The sequence below is a fragment of the Gymnoscopelus microlampas genome, assembly GCF_963454915.1.
Source record: "Gymnoscopelus microlampas genome assembly, chromosome: 20".
Classification (NCBI taxonomy): Eukaryota; Metazoa; Chordata; class Actinopteri; order Myctophiformes; family Myctophidae; genus Gymnoscopelus; species Gymnoscopelus microlampas.
The window spans coordinates 19,612,411-19,629,282 of record NC_139957.1 but is presented as its reverse complement, the minus strand read 5'-3'; the positions used below and the strand labels follow the sequence as shown (position 1 = coordinate 19,629,282).

Sequence of the window (16,872 nt, the reverse complement as noted above, 5' to 3'; positions counted from 1 at the left end):
AGGCCTATATGTAAACGACCATTACATTAATTATTATTTTTTATTGTTGTTATCATTAATTATTATTATTATCTTCATCATCGATATCATCATTATTATTATAATATTATTGTTATCTATTATCAACAACAACAACAACAACGATAATTCTAATACTATACTATGCTATAGTAGGCTACTAACAACAACAATGGATACGTAGGCCTACTGTAAAGGTATGATTGTTTAAAGTTCTATATATTTATTTATATTTTGCAAGGTGAAAAGTCAACAATGGCGCCAGCTGAAAAAAAACATGGCTTTTTAAGGCAGAAATATTGGAATCTAGATATTATTGAGTTCAACTATTATGGCTCCTTAAGACTGACGGCTACCTGCCCTGGTGCTACAGGGGGAGAGTGCTTGAACCAACGCCGTTAACTTCACCTGAGTGGCTCTCTCCTCCAGGCTAGATTTTCCTTTGACTCGATCTCAGACGAGTGTGCGCTGCCACTGTGCATCTGAATTTGGGTAGCACGCTGCTTGCGCCCGATGGTATAAAAAGGGGGTTAATCATTTACGCAGCCACTTAACACGCGGATGTGTATTTATTTACTTATCAGTCAATTTCCCTCCCCGCAAGTGCACTTTTGCATGTCTGATAAGGCATAACACAAACAATCCTGCAATCACTGGGAGGCCCTCTCATGGCCATTAAAAGTCACTAGTTCAACTGAGGCTTGTTCAGAGGCGGAGTGGTTCTCCAACTCTCAAGTCCATATAGGCCTCCTTTCATGAAGAGGCCCTCGTCGTAAACATCACTACAGTTAATAAAGTGTATTGTGGTCACTGCAGCCCTAAAATACTGCCTTGTGTATATCAGCACATACAGCAGCAACATGTCAGTAACTCCAAATGAATCTATAGAGGCACAGCACCGCGTGCTATACAATGACAGGTTCAACATGTATGATCATGTACAGTTCTGGTTATTGTTGGTGGGAGGGGTGCGTGGGGAGCCAACGTGAAATTACGCTGGGCGAAAGAAGGCTAGGGCTGCTTTGTATTGTTGCCGATGCCCCGCCTCTGATGGTAGCCTTAAACCTGGCACCCAGCTAAAACAAACGAAAGCCAGCACCGAGCTCCCACTCAATCCAATTAAGGCGGACTTCAGGCGCTCTCTCGTACGTGTTCATCTAGCAGGATCGACGTTGAGACAACAGGAACCAGCAGAGGGGTTTTGGGGAGTAAAAAAAAGAGAGAAGGAAAAAAAAACTCAGAGAAGGAGAGATTGCCTTGGCTTCTAATTTCTCCCTCTCCAGCCCCAGAACAATGTCGATGAGCCCCAAGCATACGACTCCGTTTTCTGTTTCCGATATCTTGAGTCCCCTCGAGGAGAGCTATAAGAAAGTAAGTATGGAGAATAACAACTTGGGGGCACATCTCACTTGTTACCGACAGCCGCAGGTCTCTCAGGCGGCGATGCAGCAGCACCACATGGGCCACAATGGCACAGTTTCCGCGGCGTACCATATGACCGCGGCAGGTGTCTCTCAGCTGTCACACACTGCCATGGGGGGCTACTGTAACGGCAACCTGGGGAACATGGGCGACCTTCCGCCGTACCAGGACGGCATGAGGAGCAGCGCCACAGCCACCGGCTGGTACGGAGCCAATCCGGATCCGCGCTTTTCAACCAGTGAGTGTATATATATATTTACCCTTATAACTTGCTTTGAATCAGGGGCTAGATGAGGGATTTTGATCCTGCTCTTTGTAATGACATTCAAATAAGACTTACTTTATATGGTTTTATAGCAATGGTTCTCAAACCTAAAACCCTAACGGGTCCATTTGGTTCCATTTTTATACTGTCAGAGTTACAGACTTGTAATGGTCAATTTAGCCCCACCTAAAGGACCCCCGATAGTCCCTGAAATCCACTTTGAGAACCACAGCGTATAATAGGCTACAGGTGCCTTGTGTCTGCAGGTCTGACACCTGTTTATCTGAATCCTATATAGGCTACTTAGGCCTATAGTTGTTCAGCCGACGCTCGCATGTCAAAATGCAGTCTAGCCTATTGAATTGCATTTTGTTTGACTGAATGCATTTTAATTGACAGCGGTGCTTTTGACCCACCTAAGTTATAGCCTGTGCAAACAGAATAACAATTGCCAGGGTTAGTGATTGAGAGGGCCTATGCAACAGCCCTGTTTTTCCCATCAGATACCTAGACAAACTGTTATCTCACCGTTTTTTATTTATTTGTTTTATAAAATTACGAATTAAATATTTGTCTTTCTTTTTTTTCAGTCTCTCGCTTTATGGGCTCTTCTTCGGGCATGAACATGGGCAGCATGGGTAGTCTCAGCTCCTTGGCAGACGTGGGCAAAGGCATGGGTCCATTATCGAGCACCCCGAGGAGAAAGAGGCGAGTGTTGTTCTCCCAGGCTCAAGTCTACGAGCTGGAGCGACGCTTCAAGCAGCAGAAATATCTCTCGGCTCCAGAACGAGAGCACCTGGCGAGCATGATCCACCTCACCCCGACGCAGGTCAAGATCTGGTTTCAGAATCACCGGTACAAAATGAAGAGGCAGGCTAAGGACAAGGTATCCCAGCAACAGATGCAACAGGACGGAGCTTCGTGTCAGCAGCAGCAGCAGTCGCCGCGGCGGGTGGCCGTGCCAGTGCTGGTGAAAGACGGAAAGCCCTGCCAAGGCAGCGGCCACACGCCGACGTCCGCTGGTCAGACCCACCACCAGCAGGGTGGTAACGTTATGATCATGTCCAGCAACACTTCGGGCCTCGGGCAGCATCAACCCCAGCAGGTGGGCAGCACGGGGCACTCACCAGATTTAGCGCAACACTCGAGCAGTCCGCCATCGCTCCAAACCCAAGTGAGCGGCCTTTCTCACCTGAACTCCTCCAGTGCCAGTGACTACGGCACTGCCCTCCAGTGTTCCGCCTTGCTATATGGCAGAACGTGGTGACAAGAGCGCCAACTCATATAAAAAGAAAATAAAGAAGAAACTTGTTACCTATAGCCTATTTAAAACACCGTTGACATCGCTACAGACTCTGCATAAGTTAACTGTGTGCATTGAACAAGACCGCTGATCTCCTTCTTGAAACTTTTTGAAAGGAAGTGGCTGCTGGAAAGACTTTGAAAAGGGAAAATGTGGGGTAAAAAGAAGAAAAAACGTTCGACCTATAAGGCTGCTGACGTGCAAGTGCCGCTTCTTGGGGATTATTTATGTAAATTATACTGAGAAAAAGAAAGAAGAATGAGCAGTTGTAGGCCGCACCTGCTTTTGGTTTAGAAAGATAGAACCTAAACACGTCGACATAGCCTGTAGCTATTGCCTATACTGTATGGGGGGGCCTTTAAACTTTTTTTCCACCCACAGATGGCTCTGGTTTATAATTGAATTTATTGTAAAACGTAGACCTATAGCTTGTATATTTCTGTAAAAGGTTTCAACTGGATAGGTACTGTATCTGTTGTACAGTCTTGACGCTCTTGGCGGTTTGTTGTCGTTCCACTGGTATTTGTACGTTTTAATTTCTTTGTAACTTATATAGATATTTGACTTAATACAAAACAATCCTCTTAATAAATTATGGAAACAATATTCAGAACTTTTTTTTGTTTAGATTAGAATTCTATTTGGTTTCAATCGGCTGAAACGAACCCCACCCAAACAAAGCCTATTCTATTCTTATTATTATTTAATTATTATTGTTATTATTATCATAATAATAATCATCATCAGTCTTTAATTATTAGTTATCAATATTAGGCCTATTAAAAATGAATACCAAGTAATATTATTACTTGGTAATAGGTTTTTATATTATGCAGCCTGTCACCTATTCTATTGGAAACAAGGAAACCGTTGAGGAAACGACATGTTTTGGATTTGGTCAATGACTTGTTTCTATAGGAAATCGTGCTCCAAATTCTTCATTTTAAGTCTGCTCGATCACTCAGCATTCCGATTCTGGAATTTGTGATTTTCTTCGATCATATATCACAGTTTTATCGTTTAAGCTATACACAATATCAATTGCAGGCAGCCAAGCAACTATTTATCTTTATGTGCCGCGGCTTTACTCTCTCTTTTGCGCGGGGTGTGCGCTCGTATGCTGAATGTGAGTCAGAAAGGTGAGGTCTCGGCTCCCAACATCAAACAAACGCTCCTCAAAGGAAAGCTTATCGATGAAATCCCTGGCCAAACAGCACGGTATTCTTTTCAAATAGCTTGCGAGACAAGTGCACTATCAGGAGTTGGTTTATCAATAATCAATCAGTGAATTGAAAAGAAAGGACTGAGGTTGTTTGTTTTACGCATTGATAAGAAACCAAACAAACAAATGCCTAAACAAAAAAATCACTCCTTTATTTTTCATCTCATGACATAGTTTATTTCAAGGATTATTATTGTTATTATTATTTTCAAAAGTGCAAGTACTCTTTTGAAAGTGTGTCTTGTCCCCAAAGCACAATGGCGTGTCTGCCCTTGTATAATACCTGGCTGTTGTGGATTCAATGTTAATCTAGCTCAGCCAACTGGGCTATTGCTGAATGTTTTGAAAGCATGCATTACCGTTGCACAATTTTGCTTCTTAATTGATTGGAGAAGGTTACGAGTGAAATTAGTTGCTCATTTCAAATCCGCGCTGGAACATATGATGGCTCGGGTCGACACACACACACACACACACACACACACACACACACACACACACACACACACACACACACACACACACACACACACACACACACACACACACACACACACACACACACACACACACACACACACACACACACACACACACACACACACACTTACACACACATTGTTGCTTTTGTAATTTCCCTTCGTCTGTGTCAAATTGTAAACATTTTCAGCCAAGCCGGTGAGATTTTAAAATGGCTTGTTAAAAACATATTCAAAATGTAGCGTAGCCTAATTCTGATCTAATCTGATCTATAGACACATTTCACTGGATAATAATAATAATAACAATAATAATAATAATAATAATAATAAATACTTTCTCGTGGGTGTAACCTCTTTTTCGATCTTTGACGAAAATAATATTTGTTAAATTGCTGAATATGCTGATTATCTAAAAGGCTATATTGTGGTGGGTGCCTCATTCGTAAATTGCTTAGCAATTTCCCAACCATTTAACACCGAAGCTATTTGTTTTTATTTATTTATTTATGTTTGTTTTAATAAAACTGTTTCTAGTAAAATACGAAAAACAACTATAGGTGAACATTGACCAGAGGTTTGTTTAAGAGCCAACTATCAATCACTGTCTGTTATTTCTTTCATCACCCAAGGTATCATCACATGCCCACTTGGTTGGTTTTGACAAGGGATCAACAACACCGAAGGGGGGGGGGCGGAGCGGGGGTATTCTGACACTTTCACCTATGCATGTTTATCACGCTCGCTCCTCATTTCAGCGTTTTCAGCGTTGATACAAGGTCGACACTTGGGCAAAATGTTCCTCTTTGCAAAAAGAATGACTTCATCCAGGCATGCACTTCACACTGCATGTGTCCAAATCTCAGAAGAGCTGCCGAGTGATGTTGACCAATAATACGGCCCATTAGGCTGTATTTTCATCAATGGGCTGTTTGGATTTGATCTTATTTCACACCAGTCGTGGCATTATTCCGTTTTACTGCCTCAAAAATACAGGCATTCATTTCCCTCAGCAATTTTTTCTCTTAAATAGCTTACCCTGCCCGACTGCGTGCGCGAGCGCGCGCGTGTGTGGTTTGAGCTAAGAGAATCCCCAGGCCACCATTTAGGTTACCTTGAAGCCTATTGGACTTTTCTTTTAAATGAAATCTTACCGGCATCACAAACTATGTTCAATTAGGTATTTGCTGGGGTTGTTTTGTTCGGGGGAGAACTGAGAACTTCGGGATTACATTAACATGTCTTTGGCGCGGTGTGTGGTCTTTGTGTGCAGCTTGTAGCTGTTGAGAATGACTTGTTGGAAGCGTGTGTGCTCTCGTCGTTCTCTTTTGTAGACACCCCCAGTATAAGGTCTCCCTGAACCCCAAGCAATTAGTCCGTAATCTTAAGGTAATCATATTTGAGTTAGGGCTACTGAGGTTTATTCCCCTTTTTAGCCAGTATTACATTTTGGATGTAGGCCTAAAATTGTAAATCCAGACCACATATCTAAAAAGAGGAGTTGGACATATATTACTTTCCAAATGGCAGGTTACATTGGATACAATTTGAAAGTAGCCTATAGATTGAAATTGAAATATCGAGGTTGACTGTACATTCTTCTTATTTTTTCCCCTTAGTTGGGATGTTTAAACTTTAAACATCCCAAAAAGCACCAATGGACTACAGCAAATCAAATGACCGGAATGAGGAGTCATATTATGATCAGGTCTAATAGTTCCATCACCCCATCCGACCGTTAAGCTTTCTCCGTTGTAATGCGGAGTAGTAGACTTTATTGGATCATCATTGCATGTATACAGGTCATTGCAGGTTGCAGCCTTCTGAAACATCCATATATATTGTGTATGGGTAATTGTTTGAGCAAATAACCACAATGACATAATCAATGTGTCACTGTGTGGTTAAACTTAAAAGCTTGGCGCTTCTTCATCATTTTGAAATTGTGACGTCTGTTTAAAAGGGGCAGATAGTGATGTGCGCTGTCCATGGTGCTGAAATAGGATGCGGCGGCTTGCCCGATGTAGCATATATGATGACAGACAGTGCTGATTAATTTGTTTTTTGTTTATTATATAAATACAGCAGGAGGTGGCACAAGCATCTGTTTTTATGGATGCTGAGATTCATCCAGTTTGTAACAGCTCCATTAAGATTGGAGAAATTTCCACATATCCACTTTTTTTGTCCACCTTTTACAAAGTTCAAACATTTTAATCCAGCAGAGCTTTAGCATGTATTAATGTGCATTACGAATAGGACAATTACACAGGAACAGCAATCACACACCCAAAATATTTAATTGTCCTGTATTTATCTGGTTCTTCAATCCATTGTGCGAAGAGCGCCCCCAAGGGTCATTTGGAATCTGAAATATACTTAGCATGCAAAGCGGAACACAAGATGCTGTTATACTTGACCTTTCAGCATAATCGTTGCAGCAATGAAATACAGCATTCAGGGCTCACTGAGTGGAGTATTTTTCCCCTCCGAGGAACAAAACGCATTTTACAACTCCGTTTTTTTTTGTTTTGCTTCTTTCAATGGAAAATGTAATGGCACTAGCAGCAATGTATTTTAATAAGCATGGGGAAGATACGCAAATGGCTGGGAGCCTGGGACACAAACAGACATTAGTTTTAGCCTAATGGGCCAGGGTTAGTTTTTTTTTCTTCACTGAAAACTATGAATTTACATGCTGAAATGAGAGTGTACACATTGAAAAGTTCACGCTTGACCAGTTTAGTTATTTTTTCAACGATTAACACTAAACAGACCAGCGTTTTTGTTTTCCACCAATGGTAGAAAACAAAGACCACATATTCATATTTTTTATTAATTGGACTTTAACGATTTGGAATCACAGTTTCACTTCCCCGTGCTTGATTTATTTGGTTTAATGATCTAATTGATCATTATAATAAATAGAGAAGAATCATGGTACATAAATGGCCACGGCTTATATCAGTCATGGGTTGGTCATCTATATTGGTTCCATTTTGTTAGTTTTTAACAAACAACGTGTGATTTAACGAATACATCAAACGTTGAAAAAAATCAGTAGACCTATCTCAAATGTCAATATTTAGCTAATGCAGCCCACTAAATCAAATTTCACAAAGCATCTCTTCCTGTGAAATTCTAAAAATACATTCTGAATTTACCACGTGGTAACAATTGGGTCATCTCATTTTTTCTAATTATAATGAACCGTAGTTGATGACCTATCATAGGAGGTACCATACACAGTGTTCAATAGGGGTAATCATAATCTCTTCACACAATTTACAGTGAATGCTGAATCTAAGGTCGGCTATAGTGAGGCGAGTGAATGTCAAACATTTACATCTATAAGTGTAAAGTGTCACGAGCAAAAAGGTATCACTGGGTTGTTTAGCCAAACCCAGTCTTTTATGTGTTGTTTTTAAGTCCCCCATGTAAGCGTGAGGCATGTAGGCCTATACAATAATACTTATAGGCAACTGCATAGAACAGGTTACATCAGTACAAGGGCATAGGCTACATGCGTTGAATTAACTTGTTCAGACTACATCTGGTAAATTTAGTAAATTACCACTGCACCAGCCTACTGGAGGTGGGCAAATGCTCCTTTAATCCTGTACGCTATAGGTGTCCAGTTGAGTTTATGGTGTCTTTGTTGTTTTCTTGTTGTATATAGGCTCATGTAGAACTTGAACTACAAATACCACACTCACTACAGCCTATAGGCTTAATGGCCAGTTTTGTGGCATAAAGAAGAAATATAGGCTACGGTGACGGTCTAAGAAAAGCTACACTGAGTAAAGGACTAGGCTTTGGCGTTCCGAACGGCCGAGAAATGGTATAGCCCAGCAGGCCTGTGTGTGTGTGTGTGTGTGTGTGTGTGTGTGTGTGTGTGTGTGTGTGTGTGTGTGTGTGTGTGTGTGTGTGTGTGTGTGTGTGTGTGTGTGTGTGTGTGTGTGTGTGTGTGTGTGTACCAACAAAAATGTCAGTGTTCATCCAATATAGCCATTTTTCCTAAAACGCACAATATTTAGCTCTATTTGGGACTTGCTCCTCTTGCAGAGCAATTAAATGAGAGCACAACTAAAGCCGAGTTGTCATGTTCCTGTACAGTACCAGCGGGAGCCCATTCAGAGCCAACGAGCCGTCACTAACCCCGTTAAAACCAAGTGAAGCGAGGCTACAACTTTTCTCATTAATGATTGATGATCCGCACGCGCGAATGGCGTGAATGGCTCAAGGATAGCAATTTATTCTTTTCCCATAACATCTTTACTTCAATGGAGATCCAACCTGTTGAGCCTAATTGTAAGAGAAAAGAGATATCAGCAACCCGCTGCACTAAACAAGGACGTCAAGTTGATTCTGCATTCATCCAAAAATTAAATATCAGGCCTATGATTCAAGTAACAAAACAAACTTAATGTAGGCTACATGGCTAAACATGTTGCATGTTCATTATTGGTTTCTCCTAGACAGTGTTGCCTTGTCCAAGTTGTCCATACATCCATAACAGCCTAGATAGGCCTGCTATGCCTCGGATCAGCGAGTCTTCTATGGGGGATGGAAAACTCAAAACAAAACAACCCATGAATGTTGCTACACAATAAGCAATCAAGATCCAAAGAGACTATTTGACGGGTTAATGAGCTCAGCCAAAAATAACTAAGAATAGGCGTCGTCCTGTGTGACTGGTCTGGTGCAGCAACCCAGCAAAGACACAACTGCAACTTAAACATTCTGTGGAGGTGGATTAAGTCTTGATTATGACCTGTTGAGACTACAGCCTGTAGTCTGAGGTTTTGTTCGGAAAGCGAGAGGGGGGATGCTATTTGCCCCCTAATGAATTATGTCATTAGGAGGAATTCATGTCACACAAAAGGGGCGACAGTCAAAAATCGTCCCACTGCTGTTCAGTAATTATATAGTTTGCCCTGGCAGCGGACCGCTTCGTTGGGGCAGGTGGCTAGTCCATCATTCAAATGGTTTGGCTGTGCCGACATAATTAGCCACAGCGAGCCGCTTAAATTAACAATTAGCTAACATGCAATTCTGTGTACAACGTCGTAGTTCTCTTTTTGTCCCATTGTCAATGTAGGCTATTTTATTCCGGTTGCTGAATTGCTCAGGCCATATAGGATATAATGTGTTTCACAGTGATGGAAGAAGTACTCACATGTTAGTTAAGTAAAACTATCAATACTGCAATGTAGATATACTCTGTTACAAGTAGAAGTCCTGTATTCAAAATAAGAAAAAGTATCGGCATCAAAATGTACTTAAAGTGCCAAAAGTAAAAGCAGCCTACTCATTATGCAAAATGTCACATTTCACAAGTTAAAAATATATAACAACATATTAAGCCGAAATATATATGGGCTACGGCTGAAGTGGTTAGAGTGTTTTGTAATAATAATAATCAAAATCTACAAAGTAACTAGTAACTAAAGCTTTCATATAATTGTAGTTAAGTAAAAGTACAATATATTTCCTCTGAGATGTGGAGTAGAAGTAAAAGTATTGTCATTTTGAAATACTGAAGTAAAAATACCTCAAAATTGTACTTAAGTTCAGTACTTGAGTACATGTAGGCCTACTTAGTTACTTTACAGTACACCACTGGTGTTTCATCATGGCCAGGCCTAAAGGAACGGAAATTGACATGGGGTATAGGCTCTAACATCTATGTTAAACTCTCTATAAGTACAAAACCCATCAGGTAGGCTATGTAGGCTAAGGATGATTTGTTAAATGAAGGGGAGTCAGCTGTAAAATTACAATTTAACGGACAATTCCACCGAAAGTGCAACAACGGACGCGGGGGGATACAACATACAGAATGGAAGCGTGGGGTCCATGGCCACATGCTGTGATTGAGTCAGCCCAAAGGTTCTGCTATTCTAACCTCTCTACTGATCCCCTTGCAGCCGGCATCCTAAATGCTATTCCTTTACCACAGGCAAACCACGGCCCACCCACCCTCTCATTATGCTCCCTGCCCTCCGACATGACACGGGAACAAAGTAGACATTAAGCAACATTAAACCCAGGGACGGGAGTAATCAGGAACCCGTTATCTCTTAATGAAGGCAAACACATGCGGAGCGATACACATAGCAAGTAATCAATAGAGAGCCTGGACAAAGCGAATCGGAGTGCAAAAAGGGACATGCAAATCAATTAGAATGCTTGTTTGCTTTGAAACCGTTCAGTCTATTTCCATTAATTACTTGTTCATTAAACGTAATTCGCCCAGGCTATGCAGCGACAACAGTCTCACACCCCGTCCTTTTAAAGCAATGTCAGCTCACTGGCAGCCTTCCAAATCCCAATCTGATTTATAGGCTATGGCTACTTTTGAAAGTTTGATTGAAGGCAAGCTGGCTTTGGGTTCATTGGGTCTCACTCTCCTTATATAAATACTAAAAAGGGTTGGTTAATAATTGCAATAAGTCCAGATTTTAGATTACCCAATTGTCTAAGGTCCCCCTTAGACATCATCATATATGCCAAGACCAAAGAAGGCATTTTAAACGATTGTATACAGCATAGCCTACATATTCGCACTTAATTTAATACTTTAAGACGTTAATGTAAGACTTGCAATATTTGCAGAACTCTAGTTATATATTTCTTTCACAACTCCTTGCTAAAATATCATATTTTACCCTCGTGATCAGCAGGCTGTAAGCTATTGCCTTTCATTTTACACAGAGTAGCTTTTACCAAAGGCCCACTAGCTACCTCTTGTTGGTTGCTATAGCATTTTCAAGCACCATTCTACTAAGTCCCTGCCCCCACATAAACCTGCACCGTGCACTTGTCATAAATTATCTTGAAGTGAAACAGCTAAAAACGAGCTACCACGGCTCGGGTTGGACAGAGCACTTTACTGAATCATAGAATGATACTCCACACACATTTTCAACTTATTATGACATGACAGAGTTGTTATTCTGTCAAAACTACATTTTCCTTAAAACCCTGACAAACATCTGTGCTGGTTTCACACTTGTCTGACTGCTGATGACTGGTGTTATGTAATCACATTTGGCAGCAGCGGTAGTCTGCATCTGTAGGCGGCTAGATAGGAATTCACGCAGAGCCTCCTCCCTAGTATCCAGCAGTCTGAAGTGCAAACACATGCGTCTAGGAAAGTCAATTCAAATCGAGAGGAGCTCTGATTTGTTGCTTAATTAAACGTGCACCCTAAAAGTGTTCACTGTGAGACTGTGCCCATGCAGCCTCAAAGTTTAGAGGCGAAAAGTGGTATGCTATTCTGAGCCCCTATCTTTGCCAAACTGCATTTTTAAAGGCAACTCTGCATTCTTGACTAGAGCTAAGAGCAAAGCAATATTACCCCTGTCACAATAACGTGTATGTACACACACACACACACACACACACACACACACACACACACACACACACACACACACACACACACACACACACACACACACACACACACACACACACACACACACACACACACACACACACACACACACACACACACACACTACATTTTATGTGTATATATGTAAGAGTGTTTTTATGTGCCCTAAACAATGAAGCACTTTCAATTCAATTCATTTCAATGTAAATAAAATGCATTTAAATCTTCAGTAAATCCTTCACATGATTGTATGGCTGCATTTGATGGAATATTCGCTGAAGCCGATAAGAAATAGGCGTAAAATGAAATGCTCTGGTAGGCTACTGTAAATATATTGAATTCGGTGTTGATTGTTTCTTCTGATTGACAAAATATCAGCTTTACATAATGTTTTATGCATATGAACAGACAAGAAGCTTCATAGATTGACAGACCCTATACCCTAATATTCTAGAACAGTTAGGCCATCAAACAACCCTAGTTTTTATTTAATTTACTTTATTCATAAGGAATACTATTCTACTCGATCTTTTACACGTCTGTAACTAGGGCTGCTTGTGCTCACCTCCTCTACTCCAGTGGTTTTGCGGTGCAGGACCAGTGCCTGCTGTGTTTTGGAAGGAAATCAATATGGGGGGGGGGGGGGGGGGGGGGGGGGAGGGAGGGTTTGTTCTAATCATCCTTACATTTACCATCACAATCAACAATCAAAGCCAAGACCTGAGTCTTTATTTGTAGGCCTGAGCCGAACGATTTTCCAACTGTGAAAGGCAGGCTAAATTAGAACCCTTGGTTCCTGTTAGCAGCTCTTAATGGCACTGATTTGTGAACTGCTAAATGAGGTTATGTAAATTGATCCCGAATGCAGACTGAGGCCCCCAGGTGACAGGTGCAGCATCTGAAGGTGGTGGGGGGGGGGCTCGGGAGAAGGGGGGATTCAGTTGTAAGGCCACCAACTTAAATATTAGATAAACTACTCATAAGGTGGAATGGCTGTTGTTTATTGGTACAAGCCAATGAGAGGACAGGCTGCAGGGAAGGTGGATTGGGGTGTCAGTTATAGAACACAATAATAAGGACATCTAGATGGTTTTGGTGATGTTTTAATAATGACTTGGGTGTGCGTGTGCGTGTGCGCGTGCGCTTGTGCGTGTGGTCAGCAAGCACAAAGACCAAATGTATGTTCATTTAACTAAAGCAGCAATGTTGTCCCATGTACAGCCGATGCTAGTCAGTCCTAGCATGTGAACTATCACAGTGACTATCCAATAATGCACTAGGACTGTTAGGAATTCTTGAAATTATGAACATGAACATAACATCTAAACATACCAAATACAGCTACTATGCTGTATAAATGTATGTATAAATAGTATTTGACTTGCACTTAATACAAATAATAGAAGTAGAACTATTCAGAACCTTTCTAACAAAGTAAATGTCAAGGAGTTAGGCTACACCATGCCACGGATGTCTGCTCTCAACACTTAAAATAGGATTTATATTTTATTTACCACTTTTGTTTACTCTGGCAAGCTTGTACTTCTATGCGCAACAACTAGTCCTGTGGATAGGTTACTACTACAGAGAGTAAAATGGGCACTGATTCTTAATGACAGCATCACTTTGGCTGCCATTTTGTAAATTGCTCTTTATGAATAGCTAATTAATATTTCATGTCTGCATTCAGCCTCCGACTTCTGGCAGACAGCCATGTGTCAGAAAAGTGCCCAGCGTTCTGAGGATGTAATAAGAAGGAAACTATAAACATGCACCCTCAGGGGAATTCTGGGGAGTGATTGACAATCCCTGACTCACTATTACCAGTTGCAAGGGGACAACTTGCTGGGAATAAATAATAAAATTAATAATAGAAAAAAGAGTCTTTCTAACAGTTGTCCTAAAATAGGTTCATTTTGCTCCATAGAAAAGCTACTAAGTGGGCTGAACTGAGGCCGTAGTGTTCTTCTCTGTTCCACCTGGGATGGCTAGTAGAACTACCAGCCTGGATACTGGTCTTGTAGACTGTCCTTGATTTGTACATCTGCATGTGCCCATCAGCACTAGGATGCACCTAAATGACATGTGGGATTGGCCAAAGTGTTGGGAGCTATGGATCCATCAGCTTGACCACTGGTCCTTTCTCTAGGTCAGTGGTGTGCCATTTCTGGCAGGCTTGCAAACTAGGATGTTAACCTGATGAATCTAGACCAGAAATGGTTGGTTAGGATCTGGCAATGCTGATCCATCTGGCTGCCCCATTAGCAAGTGGTTATGAGTCACAGGATCAGAGTCATTGGAGGGAACATAGTCCAAGGGCGTTGAATTCACTATACCCTCCACCTCGATTAATATAGTCTTTAGACTTCCTCAATCCCAGGCTGTACACACACTATGGTATACAAAGCAGTCCATCCCAGTTGACAGTTTAAAGAATCAATCAACAATGAGTGACTGTCAGGTTGGCCATCTTGGGAACAATCGGTCTGTCTGTCATTCTATCTTCTGCAATCAACTGGTAGCAGCCCCGTAAGTAGCCTGCTCCTGGAGGGAACAGGCTATATACTTCCTTGAGGAGACACAGCTCATCTAGTCTCCTGCTGTGCCCTTTTTAGGATGTGGTACTCATCCTCGAATGCTGATGACAACCTTACAATTTACAATTACAATTTAGGATTTTAGCAGATGCTCCTAATCCAGAGCGACTTAGAGTAAGCAAGGTAAACACAAGCTAATACATCAAATGCATAGAAATAGTAATCTAGGATCATAGGTAAACCAATAACCTACCATCAGTCTAAACAGTAACATATCAGAAAAATCTGTACATTGAAACTACACATTATAGGATGCCAGGTCTACAAATGAACCTGCCATCTGTCTACATAACATGCTCTCTAAATGACATTTTAGCCTTTGCATAAGCCTGCAAGTTCGTCAAGGCTAGGGCAAGTGCTACGGCCTAAGGTGGAGTCTGAAGAGGTGTTGCTCAGATTATGGCAAAAGATTGGGAGTGAGTCTGCAATAGTTCTAACTGCAATGGGGAGTTTGTTCCACAGTTTGGGAGCCAGAGGGGAGAAGAGTGCAGTGTTGTCCCAGATGTTTTAGGGAAGCAGTTTGAAATGCTGAGGAAGGCAGATGTCCCAAAATGCGTCCGTTTCTCTAGGTAGACTGCTGCTGCAGTGCAAATCTCCAATAAAAAGAACATAAGAAACTACTCAAGAGAGTGCGGATAATCCTTTCACTGTATATCGTCAATAATCTGCACCCAGTTAAATTGTAAGAGACTACACCTCAGGACTCCATTTGAGTTGACGGACTTGATCCAGTAGGAAGGAAGGTTCTGACAGCTTCCCTGTGTTAGCTGATCTGAGTGAGCGGGAGGGGTTGTATACGGTTGGATCAGGCTTTGAAGATATGGGGGTGCCATACCTTTGTAGGCCAACATCCGTGTTTTGTACTCTGTGCGGGCAGTAATTGGGAGCCAATGGAGGGAGCGGAGAAGGGGGGAGACATGTGAAAATTTTGTCTGGTTGAAGACCAAGCGTGCTGCGGCATTCTGGATCATTTGAAGGGGCTTAAGTGCACATGCCGGGATGGGTAGAGAGACATGGGGAGTGACATGCAGCAAAGTCGGGATCGGCACTCGAACCCGCGACACGCTGTCAGGCTACATTGTAGCCTAGGTGCCCGGACCACTGTAAAAAGGCACTACACTGCAAAGATACACTGCAAGTGAAGTGAACCCTCTACTTCCCTCCCCAACGAACTGAACACCCACTGCGGCCGGTTTGAGACCAGCTCCAACCGCAGCAGCCAAGCGAGGCCATCGGCAGCACTAGCAGAGGAAACCAGCTCTCTAACCATCTCGGAGGACGACGTGCGCACTGCCTTTAAACGGGTCAACATCCAGAAAGCGGTGTTTTTGCTGACATCTTCAACCTCTCCCTCTCCCAGGCTGTTGGTCCCTACAGGTTTCCAAAACCATTGTGCCCATCCACAAAAAAAGTGACATGCCTGAACAACTGAAGTTCTGTCGCTCTCACCCCAATAGTCAGCAAAAGCTTTGAGAAGCTGGTGAGGGAATACATCTGCTCCACGCTACCTGCCTCGCTGGACACGTGGCAGTTTGCATACCGTCAAAACAGATCCACCGATGACGCTATTGCCATGGTTCTCCACACCGTCCTCTTGCACATGGATAACAAGCTGCTGAAGGAAAAATATTTACGTACAGTATGCTGTTCGTGGACTACAGCTCAGTATTCAACACCATTGTCCCAGAAAAACTTGACACAAAGCTCAGAGACCTAGGGCTACACCAAAGCATGTGCGACTGGATACAAGACTTCCTGTCAAACCAACATGAGGTGGTGAGAATGGGCATCACATCTGACCCCCTGACCCTCAACACTGGAGCACCCCAGGGATGCGTGCTGAGCCCTCTCCTCTACTCCCTGTACACGCATGACTGCACAGCCACACATGACTCCAACACCATCATAAAGTACGCGGATAACACGACAGTGATAGGCCGAATTGTTAACAATGACGAGTCTGACTATAGAGATGAGATCAACTCACTGGCACTTTGTATATATTTTGTGAGTGGCAAATGTTTCACAACACCCACTCCATGAATTTCACCCCCTAAAGCCTTTTATTTATATTTTTTCTATTGAACGGTGTCGGGGGGGACTTTCCCGCGAAAATGACGTCATCTGGCCGGAAAACGGAAGCGGAAATGCACCGGTTTCCTGT

At 42.3% G+C, this 16,872-nt stretch overlaps 2 protein-coding genes across 3 annotated transcripts in view; both read left to right on the top strand.

Annotated features, from left to right (window-relative positions):
• Positions 1–16,872, top strand: part of LOC311035956 (uncharacterized protein) — a 96,823-nt gene that overhangs the window by 40,072 nt on the left and 39,879 nt on the right. The window lies entirely within an intron of this gene.
• On the top strand, positions 1,312–2,972 carry nkx2.1 (NK2 homeobox 1; the record flags this gene model as incomplete). Its single annotated transcript, XM_084045828.1, has 2 exons — positions 1,312–1,678; positions 2,296–2,972. The coding sequence occupies 2 exons, from the start codon at positions 1,312–1,314 to the stop codon at positions 2,970–2,972; spliced, it is 1,044 nt and encodes a 347-aa protein (XP_083901954.1).